Raw genomic sequence first — 16,285 nt, forward strand, 5'->3', positions numbered from 1 at the left:
ATGAGGTGATGGGTACCTTCAAGACATCCGGTATTTCCCAGGGTCCCAGGCAAACCATCACCTGGCACTTCTGAGACACAGATGTAATTGTCCTCGTGATCTGGGACTAAGACGTAGAATTGAGAGCTGCTGAGGGAACTCATTCCAGATTTCCACTGTACTGTGGCATGACACTGGAATGTGGGCAGCCCCCTCCCCTATCCTCTCCTGCCCCTGTACATGTGAACTCTTGGAGTGTACTGGGGTCCCTGTAGGGCAGATGTAGTCTTTCCAAAGCTCGATGGATCCCGAGCAGGCCCTAAATATCGGGGTTCTAGCTTGGACTTGCTCTGGGTCAACTTGGAGGACTGGGAAAGGCCACCTAGGCCTGGAGCACAGGTCAGGAGCTGCTTTCCCACAGGTGCTCAGGCCTCTGGCCTGCACTTGCTGCTCACCTAGTGCCGGTGGATGTCCAGCCCTTCCAGCCTGGGCTTCTCAAAGTCACCTGGGAAATCCTGCAAGGCAAGAGAAGCCATGACTGTCCCAACAAAGAGCAGGCTCACTGGGGAGACCCACAGCCACAAGTAGCCAAAAAGACTCCTCCATCCCTCATTTCTGACAACTTGACAATTGGCAATTATTAAGACAATTATCCAAGAAATATTTCCTGGCTTCAAACAAAAACAAGGCTTTGTCATTCTTTCCTCAATTCTGTGGTGTGTGTGTGTGTTCGTCCATGTGCATGTATGTGCAGGCATTTGCATCCCATGATGTACCTGTGGGGGTCAGAGGACAACTTTTGGGGCCTTATTTCTCTCTTTCCACCTTGTTTTTGAGGCAGGATCTATCATCTGTCTCTGTACTGTATACTCCAAGCTAGTTGGCCCAAGAACTTCTCTATCTGCCTTCCCATCCAGAATGCTGGGATTAGAGATGCTTGCCCCACACCTGGCTTGTGTGCATTCTTGGGATAGAATTCAGGTTGTCAGGTTTACACATCCAGTGCTTTTACACACTGAGCCCTCTCCCTGGCCAGTTGTAGGTTTTGATTTAATTACTTGATTTTATGTGTATGTTGCCTGAATGAATGTATATGTGTAATGTGTGGTGCCTGTGGAAGTCAGAAGCGGGTGTCGGAATCCTCTGGAACTGGAGTTACAGATAGGTGGCTGAGCTGTGTATGGGTGCTGGGAAACCGATCTAGGCCCTCTGCGGGAGCAGCAAGGTTTCTTCATTTTAGCCCCAGTCTTAAATATCACTTAAAACTAAACAGTAGTCACAAAATGTCGGACACTTTGTTGATAGGAGCTGTCAGTTTGTTACAGACAGAATGGTGGGTGCCAGGAGCTAGGGACAAATAGGGAGCTAGTGTCTAAAGGACTGTGCTCGGGCTGGAGAGATGGCTCAGTGGTTAAGAGCACTGACTGCTCTTCCAGAGGTCCTGAGTTCAATTCCTAGGAACCACATGGTGGCTCACAACCATCTGTAATGGGATCTGATGCCCTCTTCTGGTGTGTCTAAAAACAGCTATGGTATTTAAAATAAATAAATACATCTAAAAAGGACTGTGCTCTTGTTGGGAATGAGAAGGTTCTGGGGCATCTGTGAAAGGCTGTCCCTAGAACTAATTGACCTAGTGTGTGTGTGTGTGTGTGTGTGTGTGTGTGTGTGTGTGTGTGTGTGTTTTAACTTGTTTGTTTACTAAGTAGCCCTGCCTGGGCTGGGCTGGAACTCATTATGTAGACCAGGCTGGCCTTAACATCAGAGATCTGCCTGCCCGTGCCTCCAGAGTAATGATATCAAAGGTGTATACCATCAGGCCCAACAAGAACTACACAACAGAAATAGTCAACATGGTGGATTTTACATACATACACAGTAAAAAGCAATAGGAAGACTGTTAAAAACTGCAACTGCATGCAGGTGCCCTTCTCTGTCACCTAGAAGGAAGGTTCTAGGGAGGGACTCATCACTCACCGTCTGAAATACTGTCTGGGACAGAAAGCTGGCTGCAACTGTGCGCATATCACCATCGCCCCCCATCTTACAGAGGATATAGCCGTAGAGGTTCGCAGCTTGGAGGGAAATGCCAGCAATCACAAGAGCCTGCATTGGGCAAAGCAGAGGGAAGCCCGCTGAGGGTGCACACCCACAGAGAAGGGCTGGTATGGCTACTCTGTCAACACGAACACCTAAGCAACCAAAAGGCTGTGGCCACCACAGGTCAGTAAAGGAGACTAGTAGAGAAACAGAACCTGCCCAAAGTCATGGAGCTGGTGCTGGTGAGAGGCAGAAACCAAAGGAGCCCATTTGCTGTCACAGTGTTGCTACTACTGTGCCGTGTATTCTGTGTCCTCATTGAATGGACAGCTCTCCCAAAGAAAATGGGCACTGTCAGCCTTCCGACCAAGAAAGGCTGGTGGCTAACAACAGATACCGCACATTTTAGTAAAAACTCCTTCCTAAGAGGCTGAAGATGCAGCTCAGTGGGAGTACTTACCTAGCCTGCACAACCACAAGGCCCTTGGGGGTCCCTCCCCAGCACTTCAGAAACAATACATCATTTCATATCAGCATTATTCATTCTTATCCACTAAGGAATGAATCAGAACGTGCTATGTATGCATGCCATGGAATATTATTTAACCCTACAAAGAAAGTGTAGTTTGGGTGGGCCTGACCATGTGCTAAGTGAAAGAAGCCACCTAGGAAAGAACGAATACTGTGTGATTCCATTTACGTAACATCCTGGAACAGGCAAGTCTACCTAGGAAGGTGAGTTTCAGGAGCCAGGGAAATGGCATAGAGCACAATGCCTAGAGGACAGATTTTCTTTGAGGTGGTGAAAATAATTTTTAAATGGGCTGGAGAATTCTCCCAGCAGCTAGGAGAACTTGCTGTTCTCACAGAGGACCTGAGTGTGGTGCCCAACACTTCAGTCAGCAGCTGCCAGCTGCAGGGGAACGCAGGCTCTCTCTGCCCTCTGAGGGCACCTGTACTTGCTGCACATATCACACACACACTCACATAGTTGTAATAAAATCTGGGATTTTTTTTTAATCCTGACATTGTGATATAACTCCACAAGATTGACAGAAGCCACAGAATTTAACCCTCATATGGTGAATGTACCATGGGGCTATTTCCATCAAGCTTCTAGAGTGACCACTTCTAGTCCCTGGTTTGTCAGAGCAGCAGGGGGTCAGGGAGCATCTTACCAGCCACTTTAGCTTCAAGGAGAACAAGGTACTGAAGAAGAACACAATCCAGATCACTGGGCAGATGATGAGACCAAGCCAGAAGATGCGTGCCTCTGCCTCAGTGGCAGCCATGTGGTTTGCAGAGACCTGTTGGGGACAGCCAGTATAGCTTTTGCTCATTTGTTTCTCTGCATAATATCCCTGGCTGTCCTGAAACTGGCTTTGTAGACCAGGCAAGCCTCGAACTCACAGAGATCCACCAGTCTCTGCCTCCCAAGTGCCAAGATTAAAGGTATGCACTACCACCACCCAACTGGCACACACACACAACTTGGGAACCTGTGTAAACTTCACACAGCCTTCCCCCAGTTCTTATAGGTTTTATTGTTGCAAAGCGTACCTTTCTGGCTTCAAATATCCAGTGGCTTTTCCCGTCCTCGTCTATCTGGTTCCACCATCGAAGACCCACCATGAGTCTTCCAGTTACATTCTGAGGAAAGTGAGCAAAAGGGCTGTGAGCACACAAGGCACAAAATGGCTGACTGTTTCTGTGATGGTCTTCCTATGTAGCCCAGGATAGGCTTGAACTCTCAAGCCTCCTACTTCAGCCTCTTGAGTGGTGAGTATTAGGTTCGTGCAGTGCACACAACTAGTGTTGGTTGTAAACTCCCACAGAAAGCATTAAGGCAAGGGTGTTAAGCTGTAGGATGGCAGTGGGTGGCAACACTTCTGAGCCTGAGGATCTGAGTTTGATCCCACGACCACATGGAGAAAGAATTGACTTCTACAAGCCATCCTCAGACCACAAGTGCATTCCAGCACAGGCGTGCGTGCACACACAAGAAAGAAAGGGGTGAAAGGATGCTGAACTGTAATTGTTTCTTGAATGAACTTTCCAAGCTTCATATCTCTAAGCTTACTTTTTTGTTTTGCTTTGTTGTATTTTTTTTTTTTGAGACAGAGTCTCACTTGGTTGGCCTACAAGTTGCTATGTAGACCAGGCTGCTCTCAAACTCAGATCCACCTGCCTCTGCCCACCTACTCCCATCCCCCTACCCTGAGTGCTGGTTTACCATGCCAGGCCCTACTTACTTTGAAATGTGAGATTCTAGCCAGGTATGGTGGTGCATGCCTTGAATCCCAGTCCTCAGGAGGCAAAGGCAGACAGATCTCTGTGAGTCAGAGTTCAACCAGGGTTACCTAGAGAGAAACTATCTCAAAAGCCAAAGACTGCTTCAAAATAAAACACACGTTCACATTATATGTCTATATATGTCCATATATACCATGAGACTCGTACAAAGTCCAAAGCCATATGGGTTCATCACTCCCATGGTGCACCTGCACCTATGATAATGATCCTGGAAGCTACTTACTGAGGCACCTTTGCCCTCTAATTGTAAGTGACACGGGCCCAGTAATCTGTAACATTTTGTGTGGAGGGGAGTGTTCCCGTGCCATAGCACACTTTTGGGAGGGTTGGCTCTCTCCTTACACAGAGTGGATTCCAAGGCTCTTGCTCTGGTCCAAGCTTGACAGCAGCACCCCTTACCCCCTGAGCCATATTGTCCACCCCACAGTGTTCTTTAACAGGTAGCAACAATGTAAACCAAAGCACCACATGCACAGAGGACATCACCACCTGGGAGCAAAGTCTAAGTGTTCCTAGAGAGGAAGCCTTACCTTCACGGACCAGAAGTCAAAGGACAGGAGGAGGAGCACGGTGACAAAGCAGCCCACAAAGCTCTTGCTGAACCAGTCACAGCACACATAGGTGACGATGGCACTCACTCGGAAGAACAGGTGGAAGAAGGTAGCCAGGGGGTGCCTAGGGAGAACCTGGAACTCAGACACAAGAACAGGGGTGCCCAGGGAAACCTAGAACTCAGACTCAAGAGCAGGGGGTGCCTAGGGAGAACCTGGAACTCAAACCCAAAAACAAGTCATTAAACTCACTTGGGCATCACCAGTGAGGCATTCTTCTCTGAGTGATTCATCTCAAAGCTCAAGCAACAGTACTGTGCACATATACTAGCACTCCTCAAAGTGACAGTCTCCTGCATTCCAGGCTGGCCTCAAATGTAACGTGTAGCCAGTGATGGCCTTGGAACATGTGCTTCTCCTCCCTCCACATGTTAGATTACAGGTATGTACTACTACACTTGGTCTACATGGCACTGGGGGATCGAACTCAGAGCTCCCTACACCTGACCTATATCCCAGCCCCTGAAACATGTTACAACATTTGTTATTTTCTCCCTCGAAGAACCCAGGACTTTCCCCTAATCTGACTCCAAACATCAAACATCATTTGCCCTCTTTGAAACAAGGTCACTTCTGAAGTGAAGTGAGACCAGGATTTCTTGTCTTCCCCCCCAGTGGTGACAATCAGTTCCCTAAAGGTAAAGTTTGGGTCATTCCATAAGCACAGATGCAGCTCACAGGGTAGAGCTCTCAGCCCACAGGACGAGGCATAAAGCTCACTCCCAGAGAGTAGAAACAATGACGCCATAAATGGGGATCCAGCTCATGCCGGCTGCTTGGCCATGAGTGATAACTAGATGCTGGAGTTCCCTAAGAAGACAGTTACTGAGCATTGTGCCTTCAGATGCCAGCCTGCCTAAGAAGAGCCTGAGGCACAGGGAGCCCCCAGCCTGCAGCAGCTCCATCTTAACGAATAAGACTGTTAAAAAGCCCCACCAAGCCATCTAGAACAGATAGCAGTGGCCACAGGGGACACATGAATAGCAGTGGGTGACACTGACAGGACCTGGCTTCTTGGAGGTCCAGAGCACTTGATGCTCCTCCAAAGGCCCAGAGTGCTTTTCCCAGCACCCATGTCTGGGAGTTCACACCACCTGTAGCTCCAGCTACCAGGGGTGGGAGGTGGGGGAATCTAATACCTTTTTCTGACCTCCAAGGGCACTGAACTCACATACGTGCATTTGCACAAGTGCACTCTGTCTCTCTCCCACTCACACACCCACCCACCACCCAAATAATATATCTTTTGAAAATGGTAGGGAGAAGGGGGTGATGAAAAAGCCTACCCCAGCTCTGTAGGAAGGGCTGCTCACCCTAGGAATGCAGCCAGTGCAAACAGAAGGTCCCTGTGATATTGAGTCACACCTAGCTCACAGTGAGATGTGCAATGAGGCTCAGAATCACATCACCTGTGCCTCATGTTCTGCAGGAGGAGAGGCCGTTGCTTAGGAACAGGTATTTGCCAGAACATTGTCCTCTGCTCTGCAGGTGAGGGCTTATTCTGTTCCCAGGTGTCCCTACCATTTCAAGTTAGACATGATCACATGTCACTTTAAAACATCCTAGAATGTTCCAGAAGAAAAGTCTCACAGTCTTTTACCTTGAACCTTGTTAGTGATTGTTTTTTTCAGCTAGCTGTATCAATAGAGTTTTACCCTTTATCCAGGTAATACCAGAGATAAACTCATCCTTGGGCATTCTTCCTGGAAGAAAAGTCACATCCGAGATATTTTAAATAGAGCTGGAAAGACGCCTCAGTGAGGAACTTCCCATGCAAGTGTAAGTACTGGGATTTAAATTCCCAGACATACACAGAAAAGATGGATGTGGTGGCCTGCTTCTAATCCCAGCTCGCAAAAGGCTGAGACAGGATCCCCTGGTCAATCTAGCTAACCAGATCAGCCATAATGGCCAGCCCTGAGTTCAGTGAGCTACCCTGTCTCAGAAAATGGAAGGTGATTGAGGAAGACATCAGCCTCAGTCCTCTACACATACACGTGCACACGCACAAACCTCACACACTTCCCCACACACATACACATGCAAAAAATGTTTAAGGTTTATATATTTGCTGTGTTAAATGCTCTGATTGAGTCTATTAAGATCATTAGGAAGGGGTTGCAGAGATGACGTAGTGGCTAAATGCACAGGCTGCTCTTCTGACTCCCAGTGCTTCTGCGGTGTCTCACAAACCTGTCCTGTTCCAGGGGATTCAGTGCCCCTCCAGCTCCATCAGAGCACAGCGCCGTAGGTTCAGCTCTGGGGTTAAAACCTGGGTTGTCAAGCTTATGCTCTGACTCCTGAGTCCTTTTGCCCACCCTACTCTCGTAATTCTTAGTGGAAGTGTCTCGATGATGATGATGATGATGATGATGATGATTCAAGCAGAGACTGATACAGGTCAAACTGTGCCTCAAGTCAAGTTTTGTGCAGGCTGCTCTCTCCACTTCTTCAGCCCCTCTCTCAGTTTACATCTGGAGTTGGCCCAGCCTGTCAATGCCAGGTTAACACGAAGGTGGCCTGAGACAAACTTCTAAGCTTCGAAGGCTGTGGCTCAAGCCCCGCACATATATAAAGTTACTTGGGACAGCAGGCTTCCGGCTCTGTCCCTTGGGAGGCAGATGGCAGGGTGACTTTGAGCTGCCTGGGGTCAGCCTTTTGGGTCCTAGCTCTCGTTGTAGCTCCATTGCCTTTCTGATGCTGGACAACCCAAGGTCTCGGGCTTCACTGAGTAGCAGCATTTGCTGTGTAAGGGGAAGTCCCCAAGTCAGTCCCCAGACTCCAAGTAAAGTGGGACACAGCAGGAATGTATGAGGCCCAGTCACTCTTCTGGAGAAAGGGGAGGCAGACACACAGGAGTCCCAAGGAGCTCTTGGCCCTGCTTAGACTACCCGGTAGAGAGGGGAAACAACATAGATTCTCAAAATATTGTGGACACTGAGCACCGGCACCCAAGGTTGCTCTGTGACCACACACACTCTCTCTCTAATGGAGGAATATCCACTCACACATGAGCAAGCACACATGGCAGGCCTTATTCTATCCCTGTATGAAACAGGTACCACATTCCTTTCCAGGGTCCTGAAGAAATGGTGTGGTGGAGGTGGGCATGGTATTCTGTAACACACACTGCTCTGTCTTTGGAAACAGCTGTTACCTCAGGCCAATGTCACTCAAACTTGTCCCACAACCAAGGAGCCACAGTGAAATTCCCCTCTCACCACAACTCTCTCTGTATCATGCTGGGAGGGGGGGCAGGGCATTTTGAGGGAATCTTCCAGGACTCCTAACCCCCTCATCCTGTAGGGGTCCCTCCTCAGGTTCCACAAACAGCATTTCCTACTCAAGATCTAACTCTCCTCCTCCAAAACCTCAGTGAGGAAGGGCAAACCCCTGAGAGGGTTGTTCACGTTTCCTTTACTCATAAGCCCATGTTTACAGTTACAAGCCTCATAGTGGACACCCATTGTCATTGTCATCCTCCAGGAGTAGGGGCACAGGTAACTTGTCAGGATGCAGCATATGTAGGCCCCTGGAGGTCTTACCTGTGCCCATTAGAGGAACGCACAGGCTGAGATATAGTCAGACAGTAGGATGCCAGCCACCTCAAAGAAATGTACTGTGCAGTCAGTCACCAGGAGGCAGGAGGCGTTTGCAGCCCACACTGTTGAGTAGAGCCAGCTGTGTGAGGTGGCTGCATCAGCTGATCACAAAATGGCCATGCTCTGGAAGAGACAAAACTGCAGAGATGGATGGCAAAGAGGCACTCTGTTGGGGGCTCTGAGAGGCAAGGAGAGGACACAGTACGTAGGGGACTTTGGTCATCGAAGCTATTCTTTGCAATGCTCTAATGGAGAGTACAAGTCACCAAGGATTTGTCAAATTTCACAGAATGTTTGACTGGAAGACAGAAAGAGTCCCTATGCAAAGGCTGGATTTGGTTAGTAAGGTATTGGTTCAGTGGCTGTAACAAGTGTGCCAGAATCGTGGGGTGGGGATCCCAGGGGGAATGGTGGGAAGGGCAGCTTCTGTTCCTTCTTCTGAGACAGTTTTCATATCCCAGCCTGGCTTCCATCCACTGTGTAGCCAGTGGCACGGTAGCCCTGAGCCTCACTGTGTAGCCAGCGGCACTGTAGCCCTGAGCCTCACAGTGTAGCCAGCGGTAAGGTAGCCCTGAGCCTCACTGTGTAGCCAGCGGCACTGTAGCCCTGAGCCTCACTGTATAACCAAGGATACTCTTGAGCTTCTGACCATCCCGTCTTCACATCCTGTGCTTTGAGATGCAGGTACCCACCCTTATTCCAGGCTTATGGTGTGCTGGGGAACAAACTCAGGGTTTTGCACATGCTCGGCAAGCATTGGACCAACTAAGCCACACACCCTCTTAGTTTTCCTGTAAACCTAAAGCCAGTCTAAAGAATAGGGGCGCTGGTTATATAACAAGGAGGGGTGGGCATGACTGGGTGGGGCTCTGTGTGTACACACAGAGTAGCCAGTAAACAGCTGAGCGGGAGCCTGAACACTACTCAGAACAGCCAAGAAGGTGGCCTGAGCAGTGGGCAGCTGGGCCATTTTCAGCTTGGCACATGAGCCCCTTCTCAGCAGCCCTCACAGCAGCTCTAAGCAAGAGGGAGGAGCCACTGCCCTAACTGCAGCAGGAATCGGACACGTATCTCTAAAAACTGTCCTTTAGCTGTCGAGATTGCTCAGGCAAAGGTGCTTGCTGACAAGCTGGACAATCTGAGTGCCCGCCCTAAACCCCACATGGTAGGTGAACCGACTCTTGTAAGTTGTCTTAGGCCTCACCCATATGTGCATACTCCCTCCTCGTACATATAAAGGGAAGGGGGGAGGGAGAGGGAGAGAGGAAAGGAAGTGGGGGCGAGCTCGTCTTCATTTGCTTACTTTCAAAATTGCACTCAGGATTTATGCTTAGGGGTGTGTATGTGTGTGTGTATATCTGTGCACACACGTGTGTATGCAGATGTGTGTGCCAAAGGTCGGTGTCAAGTTCCTTCTTCCATCACTCTCTACCTTCTTTTTTTACTATTTTTAAAGATATTTATTTATAGACAAGTTCTTACTATAGAACCTGGCCTGGAACTGATGAAACCTCTGCCTCCCGAGTGCTAGGACTAAAGACGTTTGCCACCAGGCTCAGCCTCTCCCTTAGCTTGGTGACAAGGTCTCTCATGGAAGCTGGAACTGGCAGTTTTGGCTAAACTGGCTGGCAAGCCCTAACAGTCCACCTGCCTCTGGGACTCAGCACTGGCGTTCCGGGTGTGTGCCATCAGGCCTGTCTTTTCCATGGGAGCCGGGGATCAGAACTCAGTAACTCATGCTTGCACTGCAATCCTTTTCTCCCCTGAGCCATCTCCTCTGCCCTAGTAGGTTTCTAAACAAGGTCTTACTCTGTAGCCCAAGCTGGCTTAGAACCTGTAATCCACTTGACTCACTCTCCAAGTTCTGTGATTGTAGCTGTGAACCAGAACACATAGTGTTCACTGAGAAAGTGTGTGTGTGTGTTGTGTGTGTGTGTGCATGTGAGTGTGTGCGTGCACGCACGTGTCTGTAGGTCTTATATCAACTTCTGATGTTGTTCCTGAGAGTCCATCCACCTTGTTTTCGGAGAGAAAGCCTTTCCCTGGCCTGGACCTCACCCACTGAGCCAGGCTGGTTGGCCAACAAGCCCCAGCCTGCATTCACCTCCATAGCACTGGAAGTAGACTTCACCAGTAATGCCTAGCTTTTACCTCTCCCCAAGGCTGCACTGGGATTTTAAAGACTGTCTCTGGTATGAATTCCACACCAAACATCCTATTTTAGTTTCTTTTAGCCCAGAGGCATTCTGGAATGTTCAGTTCTTTAGTGTGGCCCAGGTGAAGGGGGCCATTGGTCCCTGGCATAATCCTACCTTGTCCCTTTCTAGACCTGTGTTTCCCTCCTCCATTTTCTCCAGTCACCATGGATCTCAGGATCAGAGCTGATCTCTGTGACATGTGACTCAAAGCAGCATCCAGCTAAGGTGAGCCTGCACAACAGGCCATGTCCACGTGGTGGCATACATGTGAGGCCACATGCTGGAGCAGAGCGAGACTCCAACCCTGACTCTCCTTGCCAAGCCATGACTCTGGTTACTTCTTGAGGCCTACCTTCCAGAGGGAGACAGTGATCTCAGACCATATCTTCTCCAGAACTGTGTAACCACGTTGACCCCTTGCCTGCATCTCTCCATCTTTCTTTAGTTAGACCCAAAGCGTCTGTCTGTCAATACCTGGAAGACAGACTTAGGAGTCCAAGACCCACCTATCTGGTCCTCTTCCCTAAGTGGCCACACTGAAAACATCTCCTCTCTTTCTTGTCTCTTAGTTAGCCCCGCTCAGCTGGCTGAGAGTGCTGGGTCTCATTATCTTCCTTTCATGGTCACCTTCCTGCTAACAGTAGCCTTTGAGAAAGTGGCAGGAACCTGTCTCAATCAGTTCCCAGCTAAGAAGCAAGGGCTGAGGGACAAGACAGTCCAGACGCGCTGACAAGGACCCAGAAAGTGAGTGGCAGCTTCACCGCTTTCTGTCCTTCTCTGTAAATTTGAATAAAACAGTAGAACAAGAAAGACCACAGGAAGCTGGTCTGGATTGTGCAGAGACATAAGTGCCTTCCATGGCAGACCAACTCACAGGGTGGTCTCCTGGTGCCTTGTTGACCCGTCTGTGGTTAGCACACACACACACACCCCTAAAAATCCCCAATAGGGTAGTTGGTCATTGCAGCTGGATACCAGAGGAAAATTCCAGAACTCAAGTCTTTTTTTTTTTTTTCTGGGTTTACCAGTTCCTCTTTAAAAGGGGAGGAAATTGGATGGGGTGGTGACATCGCTGTATGACACAAAATGTCAGCCTCCCAAGATACTGAGACAGTAACGGCCAGGGTCCAGATGCTCAAGCCTGCTGGAGGAGACACTGTGTGGGTGTGTACATGCATGTGTGTACGTGCGCTCCTGCGTGTGTTCATGCATGCGCACGCGTGTTGGTGTGTGTGTGTGTGTGTGTGTGTGGTGTGTTCACAAACAGTGGACAACCTCAGCTGCCATTCTCTAGAAGCCATGTACGCGAGAAAAGGTCTTTCTCTATGGGACCTGGGACCCGCCAAGGAAGCTGGCTGGCTGGCCCGTGAGCCTCAAGGAGCCATCTCTCTCCTGAGTGCTGGGTTTATACATGTGTGCTGTATACATGAGCACCACCATGCTCAGTTTTTTTCAATGGCTTCTGGGCACTGAGCTTAGTTGCTACCCTTGCAAGGCAAACAGACTGTAGATAGAGTGCTCTCTCTGTCCTGAGCTCAGTTCCCTTCTCCACCTGCTCACTGCTCCTGGGAGCCCACTGTGATTGTGGCATCCTCAGCTTGTCACCAACACCTCTCTTCTATTTCATTCCCAATATCATCTTGGGGCCAAGAATAAAGCAGTGGTACTGGAGGACAGAAGGCACCCACATCTGAGGACGCAGAAATCTCTCACCCTCCAGGAGCCTGGGGGCTGTGCATACTCAGGACATGCCACCAAGGCTTCCTCATCTCATTCTTTTCTAAAATAATCCAGGAGCAATGCCGTCCTCATCATAACTGATGGCAGCATGGCCTCCTGCTCTCGTCAGTGCCTGGAAAGTCCAATGCTCGGGCATCTGGATGTTGGAGTAGGTGCTGCTTGGCAAGCCCTCAGAGTTCCCACTCAAGTCTACACAGCCGAGATTTGTGTGTGGAAGTGACACACAGGAGACTTCCTTCTGGCCCCCACACATTTCTCCCCTTGTTTCTGTTCTTTATTTTTTCTTAAAGAGACAGATCCATCTTAGAGGCTGGTTGGCTTGGTATCAAACAGAGGGAGCCTTTTGAGGATGACTTGGCCCTGTGTGCTCAACCCAAGCTGAAGCTGACTGAAATCCTTACCTCCCAGCCCACGTTAGACCAGACTTCAGATCCTTACCTCTCAGTCCAGGCTGGACCTGAATGCAGGTCCTTACCTCTCAGCCCAAACTCTAAGGGCTCCACCTGGCACTAACACAATCCGAGTCAGGCCTGATCTGCTCTCTGATGCCACTGGACCCTTGGTGCCATCTTTTAGGCAAAGCTCTGAAGTTTTCTAAAACCACGGAGGTTACTGAGGGCTGGGGTAGGATCAGTTCATTGAGTACAGTCTGGAAAGATGGGAGAATTCCTGGAGATAATGGCGGTGTCCACACAAAATTAGTGGAGTTATTACCATAAAACTGTACACATGAAAGGAATTAAAATAACCAACCAGAGCATTCAGCAGGAAAGGGGGCCTGCTCTCAAGTCTGACAACGTGTACTTAATCTCTGGGCTCCACACGGCAGAAGGAAAGAACCAATTGTTCATAGTTATTCATTCAGTGTGTGTGTGTGTGTGTGTGTGTGTGCATGCCACAGCATATGTAGAGATCAGAGAATAACTGTTGTCCTTCCAACATGTGGGCCCCAGGGATTTAATTCAGGTTTTCAGGCTTCTTAGCAGGGGCTTTAACCCTTTCAGGCTTCTTAGCAGGGGCTTTAACCCACTAAGCCAGCTCGCTCACCAGCCCAACAAATATCATTTTTAAAACATCTTTAATAAGAGGAAATGGTTAAAATGGTCAATTTAATCACAATGAAAATGTGAATTAGGGCTGGACAGATGGCTCAGCGGTTAAGAGCACTGACTGTTCTTCCAAAGGTCCTGAGTTCAACTCCCAGCAACCACAAGGTGGCTCACAACCACCTGTAGTGAGATCCAATGCCCTCTTCTGGTGTGTCTGAAGACAGCAACAGTGTACTCATATAAATAAAATAAATCTTTAAAAACTTCTGAAAAGGAAAACATGAATTAAAAACAACGAAGTACCTTTGCATCCAACCTCAACTGTAAACAGATATGTTCAAACTTGAGGACCCATCCCCAGTTCAGACCCCCAGCATCCAAACAAAAGCTGAACACAGTGGTATGCACCTGGAAATGGGGACAAGGGCATCTCTCAGGGGCTTTGTGGCCAGCCAGCCTAACTCAGCCAGCAAGCTCCAGGTTCACTGAAAGAACTGGTCTCGTGGAATAAGGAGAAGGAGGATTACTCACTTCTGACCTAACGTCCGTGTCAAACCTCCATGTGAATATTCACCACCACCACCAGCCCACCCTAAACTTACATACAGAAATAGTTAAAGGGGAAAAGCCCTGCTAATACACTGGACACGTAAAGGCTTTTAAGATCATCATCGTCTAAGCAATATAGCCTAACACCTGTGTAGGGGCCACTGTCGTCGTACTGGATTTCACAAGTCCTCTTGATGTGGTTGACGTCGCATGGGAAGATGTTCATAAGTTGCATTTCAAAACTATGTCATTTTATACGAGGACATGACCCTCAGATTTGGGCCCAAGAGCAGTCCTGGAACCAGGCTGCTTCGATACTGAAGGAAACTATCCAGCTACGTGGATGAGCCTTGAAAACACTACGTCAAGTAAAAGAAGCTAAACACTACGTCAAGTAAAAGAAGCTAGACAAAAAGAGGTCACATGTGATGATGTGATGTCTGTGGGCTATCCAGAATGGGCAGATACACTAATGGCCATTGGTGTCAGTGGCTGCCACGGGTCATAAGGACGGAGATTAGGAGTCTCTGTGGTGAGGTTTCCCTGAGGTGATGAAAATATTCTGCAATCAGTGGGGAAGGGTGCATGGCACTGTGCATGTACTCAGAACTGCTGAAAGGAGGGAGGGAGAGGAAGAGGGGGGCCGAGGATGAGCCCTGATGCTATTGACTCTCCATCTGAAAGAAGGCAGCAGAGTGGACAGCCAAGACAGGTCCTCAGTACAAGCTCCAGTCCTACCTCCTCCACTGAGGGCGCGTATGATCTTGGACAGGTGCATGAGTCTGTCTGTGATCCAGTCGCCTGTCTGTGAAATGGGATGCTGTGCTGCACATCTCCAGGGAGCACTGTCCAACCATGGTGTGTAGGAAGTGCGCTCCTGGGAGTAGTGGAGCGTCTAAGTGTAGCCACAGCAGCACTAACTCCATGGAGGTGCTGGCACAATCGCAGGACGCACTGAAGGGCTTAGGTTACTGCTGGGTGGGCAGTGACCAGGGATAACGATATGTTGGTTCTGGGGGGCAATGGTTCAGCCTCTTCCCTTTGCTGAGCTCAGTGCTTTTCCAGGTAGGAAAGGCCAGGTTCAGAGGCACAGTTCCACCATACTGCCTCAGCAGCTGGAGGAGCTCTGAAATTCTGACCCTCCTGCCTCTGTCTCCCATGTTTGTGGACTATAGGCATGATGGGGATGAACCAAGGCCTTTGAGCATGCTAGGCAAGCACTGTACAACTGAGCATCACCCCAGCACCACAGCTGATGTTTATTAAGAAGAGATTTTTAACAAAAACTGAAGACTGAATGGCATTTGGGGGGGCTCTCTGGGAAAAGAGAGATCATACTAGTGTGTGTGTGGGCCCCAAGACAAAGCCACACCCTCGGGTCTGAGCAGTAGAGGCCAGGTATACAATTTGGGGAACCTCTCAAGGAACATGGTAAAGGATTTGTAAAGTCCTCCCTCCTGCCTTTGCATCTGGTAAAGGAATGTGTTTCCACCTACTTATTCTTTAAGCATGGCATTGCTGTTTTAGCATACATTACGTGTGTGTGTGTGTTTGTATAGCTGTGTGTATGTGTTTGTATAGCTGTGTGTATGTATGTATAGGTGTGTAGGTGTGTATGTGTATGTTATGTATATGTATGTATGTATGTATGCATGTATATGTGTGTGTAGGTGTGTGTGTATAGTGTGTGTATGTATGTATATGTGTGTGTAGGTGTGTATAGGTATGTATGTATATGTGTGTGTAGGTGTGCATAGATGTGTGTGTATGTTTGTATAGGTGTGTGTTGGTGTATATATGTGTGTGTATGTATATATACATGTGTGTGTATGTGTATGTATATATAGGTGTATATATGGAGGTATGTGTATGTAAGTTTGTGTGTGTGTATGTATGATGTGTGTATATGTATGTGTGTATAGGTGTTTGTGTGTGTGTGTGTAGATGTGTGTGTGTGTGTAGGCCAGAGGTCAACATCTGGAGTCTACCTCACTTCCGCACCTTGTTTTTGAGACAAGGTTACTCATGAAACCTGAAGTGTTCTAGCCTAGCTAGACTAGCTGTCAAGAGAGGCCCTGGGATCCTCTTGTCTCCTCCCTCCCACACCCACTCCCTACACCTCCCTACAATACCCCTCCTCCTGCCTAGCACTGGGTCACAGAAGTGGGCCACCATGCCTGGCTCTTATGTGAGTGCTGGGCACC

The 16,285-nt window shown here is 48.8% G+C and overlaps 1 protein-coding gene across 6 annotated transcripts in view; it reads right to left on the reverse strand.

The window, feature by feature from the left end:
- The window catches only part of Tvp23a (trans-golgi network vesicle protein 23 homolog A), a 36,481-nt gene that overhangs the window by 3,275 nt on the left and 16,921 nt on the right, over positions 1-16,285 (reverse strand). For 5 of the 6 annotated variants that reach the window (XM_085832508.1, XM_085832507.1, XM_085832506.1 and 2 more), the window contains 6 exons: positions 4,863-5,007; positions 4,272-4,325; positions 3,580-3,669; positions 3,198-3,326; positions 1,957-2,085; positions 435-494 (listed from right to left, as the gene is read on the reverse strand). In XM_085832508.1, coding sequence (XP_085688634.1) covers positions 435-494; positions 1,957-2,085; positions 3,198-3,326; positions 3,580-3,669; positions 4,272-4,325; positions 4,863-5,007 — 607 coding nt within the window. The remainder of the gene's footprint in view (positions 1-434; positions 495-1,956; positions 2,086-3,197; positions 3,327-3,579; positions 3,670-4,271; positions 4,326-4,862; positions 5,008-16,285) is intronic. The other variant, XM_029470676.2, reaches the window with a different exon arrangement.

Source organism: Mus caroli, unplaced genomic scaffold (assembly GCF_978045245.1).
Source record: "Mus caroli unplaced genomic scaffold, Mus_caroli_1 scaffold_17, whole genome shotgun sequence".
Lineage (NCBI taxonomy): Eukaryota > Metazoa > Chordata > Mammalia > Rodentia > Muridae > Mus > Mus caroli.